General features: G+C 44.2%; 1 protein-coding gene across 1 annotated transcript; it reads right to left on the bottom strand.

Annotated features, from left to right (window-relative positions):
* Window positions 1-1,059: 1,059 nt before the first annotated feature.
* plin6 (perilipin 6) lies at window positions 1,060-9,871 on the bottom strand. The gene is made up of 8 exons (XM_077528277.1): window positions 8,181-9,871; window positions 6,159-6,201; window positions 5,875-6,073; window positions 5,684-5,766; window positions 4,176-4,392; window positions 3,887-4,062; window positions 3,559-3,825; window positions 1,060-1,969 (listed from the first exon to the last, which is right to left on the bottom strand). The coding sequence occupies exons 1-8, from the start codon at window positions 8,183-8,185 to the stop codon at window positions 1,595-1,597; spliced, it is 1,365 nt and encodes a 454-aa protein (XP_077384403.1). The 5' UTR covers window positions 8,186-9,871; the 3' UTR covers window positions 1,060-1,594.
* Between the last annotated feature and the right edge of the window lie 51 nt (window positions 9,872-9,922).

Here is a 9,922-nt window from a genome sequence, read left to right as displayed (position 1 = left end):
CCCGTTTTGGTGTTTTGCAACAATGAGTCGGACTAGTGAGGCCTTCCAAGCTGGTCGCTGAAGGAAGCACAATTGGGTCAAAGTCTCGGTATGCACAAAAAGACAATTGGACACTTTTTTTGTCCTCAATTGACTTTTGGCCAACCAAGAACGCCAAACGGCCGACTATCTCAAACGAAAATGAAAACAACACAGTGATGACAATTCACGCAATCCAATCAGAAGGAACGAAATGTGTCTTGCGTGTTAAACTACTTAAAAATAGGGATATAACGATAATGGCAATATCGTAATAACGCAATATTAAAACTGCCACAATATATCGTTGTCGTCATGTCACGATATTAAAAGCAGCACATCTGTCTAAAAAAAAAATCAGGTTGATTTCCATTTGTTGCAAGTTCCAGTTGTAGCACCCTCTGGTGGCTAGTTTTTTTTAGTGCTGTTTAATTTTCACAAGGCATGTCTTGGCCCTTCTATGTTTCAAATCCACATTAATGGTCAGATGAAGGGGGACAGAATAAGCTTGTGAACCGAGGTGTGTTATCATTTTCTGTGTAAAAGTTGAAATGTATGTAGAAGGAAAATATCATTAACTGCCCATTTAGTTGACTAAAATTGCTTTTTTCATCTAAAATTGCTCTTTATTTTCGTCAACGATAATTGGAATCAAACTAAAATACAATCAGATGACTAAATTATAACTAAAACTTTCATTAAAGGGATACTTCACTTATTTAGCCCATTATAGCAATACAAAGTTAATATTTTGTCTATAATTAATTTGATGCTTTCATTATTTTTCCACGTACAATTAGTACCTTTAAAAACACATTTTGCAACTTGCTGTCGACTGAAAATGACATCACAAGGGCTCAGGTAACCAATCACAGCTTAGCTTGTGAATGTCACATGACCAAACCTAGAAAACAGATGAGCTGTGATTGGTTACCTGAGCCCTTGTGATGTCATTTTCAGTCGACAGCAAGTTGCAAAATGTGTTTTTAAAGGTACTAATTGTACGTGGAAAAATAATGAAAGCATCAAATTAATTATAGACAAAATATTAACTTTTTATTGCTATAATGGGCTAAATAAGTGAAGTATCCCTTTAATTTGAGTCAAAAGACTAACTACAACTAAATGAAAATTTCTTGTCAAAATTAACACCACAATTGGCGTATTTTGACCTGAGAAGGGCCAAAAGATGCCTCATGAAAATTAAACTGCACTAAAAAACTAGCCACCAGAGGGTGCTACAATTGCACAAATGGAAATCAACCTGACTTTTTTTTTAACAGATGTGCTGCTTTTAATAACATGGCATGACGATGATATTGTGGCAGTTTTGATATCATGATATCACTATTGCCCTTATTGTTACATCACTAGTGATCCCAGCAGACGACATCTGTGGCAGAAAACTCTTTTTTTGTACGTGTTGAGATGATCCAACTGATTTTTCATTTTCATCCGTGACCCGCGTGACAATCTGCGAAAATGTTTTGGTGCGTCACGGACATCAGGGTTGATGGGAATCGGTTGCGAGGTGGGGAGCGGGGGCGGCTGCACGCTGCGGCGACCGACGCGGCCATCAGTCGGCGGCGGCGCTGTTAGCGGACTCGTGGGCGGAGTTGGGGTTGAGGTACTCGAAGGCCTTCTGGCTCTGCGACACAAACTGCTTGAGCGGCGTGAGGAGGAGCTCGGCGGCGGAGGGGCGGCGTTGTTGGGCGGCGCCGTCCAAAGGCGCGGGGGAGCCGTCCGCCTCCGGGTCTTGCTTGGCGGCAGCGGGGGGGTCGGGACCCGGGCTGCGGGCGGCCCTGGAGAAGAGGCTCCTGCGCCGGCGGGGACGCCCGTCCATGGCCTTCAGGAACAGGCTGTTGGCCGAGCTGCGGCGGGACGAGGCGTCGGCGCGGAAGTCCGCGCCGCTCAGGAAATCCTCCACCTCCTTTTCCGACGGCTGCTGCAGCTGATGCGCCACACCAAACGTCACCTCAATATTAGTGTGCATTTCGTCAACACTAAACACTAGCACTAGCTAAGGGCTAAATAGGACAACATAGCACACTCTGGCCAAAATGGCGGATGAGGAGACAAAATGGCAGACCAGGCGTAACCGTTTTCGAAACACCTTAGGTCGAGTGCGCCTTAAGTCGAGCACTCCCTGTATTTTTTTTCCAAAGTCACTTTCATGCCTTTGGTGTAGTACCACATTGTGCCATAACATGGGGGCAGCACTGAGCTCTACTGAAGGACATCTCGCATTATTAACAGCAAGAAGAAGAGCCTTTAGCATCATACAGCTGATGTGGAAATAGAGGGCGAAAAAAGCCAAAGATACTCCCTAAGTGCACAAGCACTAGCATTAGCTAAGTGCTAGATAGCGGACGAGGAGACAAAATGGCGGATGGGGCCAAAATGGCGGCCTGGGCATAACTCTTGTAAAGTCGAAACGTCCAAACAATAATGTTATTCCAACCGCTAACTAATGCTTGCTAACTTATTAGCTCATATCATGGAGCCATAGTAGACACTTGTTGATACACTATAATTGTGTTTCAAGTTGATTTTCATCAAAAAGTTGAGAGAATTTTTTTACATGAAATAGTTTTAGATCTGAAATATTCAACATTATTTGCTGAAAACAAATATAGAGGGGTCAAATGATTGTTCTAACTAAAACTAGACTCAAACTGACAAATGTTTTTGTTGACTAAAAACTAGATGAATAAAATGACGTTTTCTTGGACTAAAATAAAAACTAAAATACGGCCACGTATAAATATATATTTTTTAGAGGGCGAGGCCAATATTCTGAGAAAAAAAACTTGTAAATTTGAGAGTTAGAAAGTGGCAAATTTGCGAGAAAAAAAACTCAGAAACTTACGAGAAATACACGTAGCATAGCTATTGTCTAAGTAGTACGCTACGTGTATTTCTCTGAGGTTTTCTTCTTGCAAATCTGCCACTTTAGATGGTCGCAAATTTGCCACTTTCTAAACTCGCAAATTTAGGAGTTTTTTTTGCGACAATTTGCTAGAAACTTACAAGAAATACACGTAGCATAGCTATAGTCTAAGTAGTACGCTATGTGTATTTCTTGTAAGTTTCTGAGTTTTTTTTTTCTCACAAATTTGCCACTTTAGAAAGTAACAAATTTGCCACATTAGAAAGTCGCAAATTTACCTTTTTTTTTCTTGCAATTTTGCGAGTTTAGAAAGAGGCAAATTTGCCACTTTAAAAACTCGCAAATTTACAAGGTTTTTTTCTTGCAAATTTGTGAGTTTTCTAAAGTTGCAAATTTGCCACTTTAAAAACTCGCAAATTTACAAGGTTTTTTTCTTGCAAATTTGTGAGTTTTCTAAAGTTGCAAATTTGCCACTTTAGAAAGTCGCAAAATAAATAAAAATGTGATGATGTTGACAAACGATGATAAACACTAACAAGCTTGATTGAAACCGAGACGACATTTCAAAATATCGAATCAAACGAACACTCCTCAACATGCACTATATCTGACGAAGAATGTTTTGAAAAATGCGCGCGAACGTCGCTCACCATCTGGTAGAGCGGCGTGACGTTGACGAGCATCTGCAGGAGGATGTCGGAGAGCTGTCGAAGGTCGCCCAGGAGGTGGCGCACCTGAAGCGGCATCTCTCGGATCTGGCGCAGCGGACGCAGCTCCGCCAGCGCCGCGGCCCGCTCCCGGACGCGGGCCAGGCTCGCTTCCCGCAGGCCCTCGGCGCCGTACGACAGCGCCACCAGCAGCCTCTGCAGGTACTGCAGCAGCTCCCCCAGCAGATCCAGGACGGCCCCCAGTCTCACCTGATGACGGTCGGAGTTACGGTGAACGGCGCTCTATTTGGCCGGCGTTGTGGTGACGTACCGCTTCCCCCAAGGCTCCTGCGGCGTCCTCCAGCTGTTCTCGGACCTTGAGCATGCGATGGTGAAGCTGCAGGCCGATGCGGAGGAGGAGGCTGCGCACGCGTGTCCACATGCTGGGCTCGTCCTCGTCGTCGTCTTCGTCCTCGTACTCCTGAACGCGCATCTCCCACTCGCAACCTCCACGCGCACGACAAACGAATGTTACAAACTTGAAACGTCCGTTCCCAAAACAAACAACAGCCAACCCGTGTCATCATGAACTAGTGGGAAAAAAAAAAGTTTGTACTCACGCAGCGTGGGCGGCAGCGGCATGTAGTAGGCGGTGGCGCTCTCCAGGCGGCTCAGCACGTCGTCCAGACCCGACGAGGTGACGCGGCCCACCTGCGAGTCCTGCACCGCCGACCAGGCGGCGCGCGACACGCGCTCCAGCTGCTCCAGGCCGTCCAGCATCCACAGCTGCATGTCGTCCAGCGTCAGGAAGAAGGCGTCCTTCAGGTGAGCCGCCACCTGCGAGGGTGGCGGACGCACGCCGCGTTACCATGGCGACGCGTGCCTGGCTGACCGCCACCACCACTTATCTACATACAGGGAGTCGTCGAATTAAGGCACACTTGACCGGTTTCACCCGGTCCGCCATTTTGGCCGCAGTTTTTTCCCCCTCGTCCGCTATTTAGCCATTAGCTAGTGCTAGCTTGCGCTTGTGCATTTGTGGGAGTATCTTTGCCGTTTTCGCCCTCTTTTTTTTTTTTTTTTTTTTTTTAAAACATCATGGCCACAAAGAAGAAGAAAGCGACGTCTTCTATCAATGTTGGTCCAGCCAAAAGAAAAGCAGTTACCATGGAAACTAAGCTAGACATCATAAAAAGACAAACATCGACTTGGGCTTCAGTCGGACACCATCTTGTTATCTTAATGTATTTTAGATTTTTTTTTTCATGCAAATTATTTTGATCTAAATATTGACTTTAATGGGGAAATCTGGGTTACATCGCAAGCGTAAGAACGGAACTCTGACGTAACTCGAGGACTCCCTGTATATGGATAGCCGCTAGGCCAAGACTTTTGAGGCAGCCACATTGCTCCTCCCAAGAAACCTTTCTGCACCATACGATCCGATACATTTTCAGGATCCAAATTGGAGAACATTTGGGAAAAAAATAAATAAAAATCACATAATCCCGTCCCGCCGTCACGCTACAGATGTAAGACTCCTTCGCACTCGTTTGCATCATTTTGTACATTGTTGGACCTTGCGCTTGAAAATGTAATTTGAGGAAATGGCGTCATCAAATCCCAAAAGAATCGTTTGGATATTTTCACACGTTGAAGTTGAGATGAGCAAAACAATTTTGCTGTCACAAAGCCTCATTTAGCTTTTTTGAACATTTGCTCAACTTTCAAGCACAATTCTTGACAATCGGTTCGCTAAGTTGGCCAAAACGTAGTGCACTTTTGCCTTTCAGAATAAAAGCATCAGACAGGAAGTGCTTGATTCTTGGTGAGGATTCATTTTGATACTGTTTCGGCTTCTCTTGCTTGTCTGTTATTTTTTTCTGGATTACAAACGTACACACACGATTGATTAATTGATGAATTGATTCACTGCATAGCAATCAATCACGTGACAACATCATGAACAAGTTGTTCATCAAATCATTTTCATTTCACTGACAAGTAAACGTGATCAAATTGTGATGATGATGATGATTCCGTTGGGAAACATTCAATGGTTCTCTACAAAAGGATTTCTTTGTTTATAGGTTTGAGGACGAGAAGAGGAAAAAGGTGAAAGGTCAACCTCGTCGGTGGACTGGTTGAGGACGGGGAAGGTCCTCTCCAGCTGGTCAAGACCCACCAGAGCAAAACTGTTGGCCACCTCCACTGAAGAGCACACAAACACAGGAAGTAGCACATGACGGCTAGTTAGCATTATCATTAGCTTGTTAGCATTAGCCTGTTAGCATTAGCGGCACAAAGGACGCTACGCACTCTGAGGCCCGAGGCTCCGCATGAGGGGCGTAGCTCCACTCCAGGCCACCACGGAGGCGTTCCGGACCCCCGCCTCGGCCACGCCTCCCACCAAGCCCAGCAGAGGGTAGCGACCTTTGACCTCCGAGTACACCCAGGTCACCGACTGCAGCGCCGAGCGGACCAGAGGAAGATGTGAGACCCTCAGCACGGCGCTCGTCTGAACACGACAACAGGTGTGAGTAGGCGCGCACGCCGTTGACAGGTGAGCCCCACCCACCCTCGCAAGCCCCGCCCCACCTCACCTCGTGATTGCGATGAATAGACATGGCGTGTCCTTCCCCAAATCTGAAAGCACACAAAGAAGAGGAAGCAAGTCAGCGCATTTGATTTTCAAAAGACTTTGAATTTGGAATGCGGACTCGTCAGACCGCAGCACGCTTTCCCCACTTTGCCTCAGATGATTTTGGGCCCCAAAAAAGTTTCAGAGTCCACTTTCAACTTGCATTTGTTGATGTGGTCACACAGCAGCCAGGGGTGGACAAACCGGGTCCTGGGTTTGTACTCAATCAGCATTTCTTGGATATATTCAGGACCCGAACCCTTTAGTGATTTATAGACGAGTAGCAGAATTTTAAAATCTATTCTACAGCTGACTGGGAGCCAGTGTAAATCCTTAAGTACTGGGGTCAAAGGTCACTGGCATTCAATTTAGGTTTTGGGACTGTGCAGAAATGTCTTTGATAGTCGACTAAAAATGGACGAAATAAAAACAAGTAAGAGGTTGACTATGATTAAAAACTAACACGCGTGATTGGAACTGGACTCAAAGTAAGACGACATTTCAAAATGGCGGATCAAATTTAATGAACACTTCTCATGAGGCAGTCAGCTGCTCTTAACGCAAGTCTGCCGACAAACCAGCGTGCAAATCGCCATCTTGGGGCCACAAACGGCCCTTTCAAGCGCTTCATGGCGACGTCGTCGTGACGTTCTCATGACAACGTGACGCTCGCCGCGGGGCTCCGTTCACCGACGGCTCACACACGTCCAAAACGATCATTTCATTGATTTTCATGACAAAAGACAAATATTGGATTATGGAATGAGGGAACAGGACGGGACAGGACAAAAGCGGAAAGGAAAGGAAAGCAAGGTGACTTTGGTGCAGAGCTTCTCACTGATTTTCTGTTGCACGCAGTGAGACAAAAAAAACATTTTGTGCCCTCCAATTCTCCACCATGACGATTTGTGGCCAAAATTGTTGGCAGTACACTTCTGCAAAACATCCCGTCCTTATTGACACCGGAAAAAAAAAAAAACACGACAAAAAGTAGTGGTGTGTGATACTGCAAATTTTGATATCGATCCGATACCGAGTAAATACAGGGCCAGTATCGATGATACCGATATCTATACATTTTCAAAATTATATTATACCATTAAAAAAAAAAATAAAGTAGCTGTATCATTGAATTATTTATTCTCAATCAATTTTCAACCATTAAGTGTTTTTGTGTTGTTTCTTTTTTTCCCCTAAAAAAAAACAATAAAATTAGGACAAATTTAATTGATAAATATAAAATACTTTATCAATGCCCCCCCGCCACCACCCATAAACATTCCAACCATGACAAAATATTTTTTAACAATGTTCTTAATCAAAGTGCACTAAGTGATCACATCAAAAGAAATGGAAACAAATACTTAATGTAATGTTCAGAAACAACAAATACAAAAATGTACTAAAAATGCTGCCTTCATCACTTTTTTTTAACCTAAATAATAAACAAGATATTAAAGATGATCATGCAACAACAAATAGAAAACATACCAAAAAACAAACATTTTTCATATACAATGCTGTATGTGTTGATGCAATCTACTCCAAAGATGAGATACTAAGTCACATGATGGAAACATACGACTGTGACATGCCTGTTATCTGTTTGACTAAACTGCAGCAGTGTAGAAAAGAGCCAAATGGAAACTCATATACTAGTTCGATATTTTAGTGCCAGTATCGATCAGATATCCATACTGACTTGGTATCAATAATATCGATATTTGGACCGATCCGCCCACCTCTAGAAGAAAGAACTTTCAACAAAGAATCATTTGAACAATTTTTTTTTTTAAGTCTATGACATCTAAGGTTCAACGTGCATCAATTTGCCTGAAATGAAACGAAATGGAGATGCTAGCATCACTGCCATCTATTGTAGGGGAGGTGCAATTTCACTTGTGCAGCAAAAATAAAAAGAAAACATGTTGTGCAGGTGACACGTGTCCGAAAAAGTGCAAAAAAGAAAAAAAAGCGGACTCACCCCATGAGCGAGGCGCAGCTGCCGAAGGCTGAGCCGAAAATGAAGCCGATCCGAATCCCAGATGGCGCCGAGTGCTTGTGAGGCGGGCGGGACGCGCGGCGCTGGCTTTTCAGGGAGGAGATCTGCCACGTGATTGGACGCCACGCCGAGGGATGTCAGCGACTCGCCGGATGAATTCGCTCTTTCTTGTCCTATTCTTCGCTTTCGCAACCGTTCGTTTCCTGTCCGGACCACTTTGACTTTGGCATGCAAGACAAAAAATTGTCAAAAAAAAAAAAAGTTCCCCTTTACGCAGCAAGCGAAGCTTTTCACGCCCCAACTGAAGAAAGTTTCCAAAATGAGCCTGAGGACACGTCAACATTTCAAGTGTGGAATGAGGACAAGCCACAAGCAAGCGCTTCACAAAAGCATGCCTGGATGGATGGACGGATGATGGCTGGATGGATGATGATGGATAGCTGGATGATGGATGGATAATGGATGGATGGATGTATAGATGATGAATGGATGAATAGATGGATGATGGATGGATGGATGTATAGATGATGAATGGATGAATAGATGGATGATGGCTGGATGGATGATGATGGATAGCTGGATGATGGATGGATAATGGATGGATGGATGTATAGATGATGAATGGATGAATAGATGGATGATGGATGGATGGATGTTGGATGGATGGGTGATGGATGGATGATGTATGTATGATGGATGGATAATTGGTGGATAGATGGATGATTGTTGGATGGATGATTGATGGATGGATGTTGGCTGGATGTATGCATGATTGATGGCTGGATGGATCATGTATGTATGTATGATGGATGGATGCCGCTTGCTCACATCTTCTCCTTACTCCAAACTTGTTTGTGTGTTTGTTTTTGCTAAATTATGGGGCCCATGTTCATTTGTGGGGTCATTTGTATGACTGGATACGCAATAGGCCAAGACTATTGAGGTCGCTAGTGAGTTGTCATTCGTTCAGGTATACATTTTTTTTCCGTCTCCGCCCCGTTTCCTCGTGTCGACCAATCAGCTTCCATCTTGTCCACCAGGTACACCGGTCCTCGATGGTTATCTCAATTTGTTTGCATTTTACCCGTTCGGCCTTCGCTTCTTGGAGGAATAACTGAAGTATGCTGGACAGAGTGTTTACTTGGATAGGTCATCGTCATCATCATGAGGTCGCTCCAAAGTTGCGAATTGCGCAAAGAAGCCTGACGAGGTTGAACAAACAATGAAGTGAACAAGTTGATGTGCTGCTTCGTTGTGCTGCGTGGCCCGAAGCTAACTTGGCGGTGGGTCATGCGAGCGCGGACCTTGAAACGCGTTTCGACACGCACGCACGCACGCTCGCAAATAAAATAAAAAAAGATTGGAAATTATTCATACACATTTATGATTTTCACGTTTTTAAGATCCACAAAACATATTCGGGGATTTTCAGGTGTTTCATTTTGTGTACATATTTTTTACGAATGTGCGTTTGCGGCTCGTTTTTTAAAAATTTTTTTTAATACAAACATGACACTCAAGCGATTCCCCCGTTCCTCCTCCGTCCACGAGGAGGCGGTGTTGCTCTCCCCATTGAACGGCAACCAGTCGTCTCCCGTACCAGTCGAAACAAATTAGCACCCTCATCCATTACGGTTACATTTCTTGTGAATTGTGTTTCCACCATTTTGAGTACATCTCTTAAACCTTCATAAAACGTTCAACTGGGACAGATCATTACATTA

This window comes from Festucalex cinctus, chromosome 7, assembly GCF_051991245.1.
Source record: "Festucalex cinctus isolate MCC-2025b chromosome 7, RoL_Fcin_1.0, whole genome shotgun sequence".
NCBI classification, from domain to species: Eukaryota; Metazoa; Chordata; class Actinopteri; order Syngnathiformes; family Syngnathidae; genus Festucalex; species Festucalex cinctus.
This window is presented reverse-complemented; position numbering and strand designations above follow the sequence as displayed.

Bases quoted from the DNA above. Each gene is read 5' to 3' on its own strand.
- plin6 (XM_077528277.1), bottom strand. The intron at 4,393-5,683 runs GTTGACCTTTCA...CCACCCTCGCAG, and splicing joins TCAACCAGTCCACCGACGAG to GTGGCGGCTCACCTGAAGGA. The intron at 3,826-3,886 runs GTACGTCACCAC...GACCGTCATCAG, and splicing joins CAGGAGCCTTGGGGGAAGCG to GTGAGACTGGGGGCCGTCCT.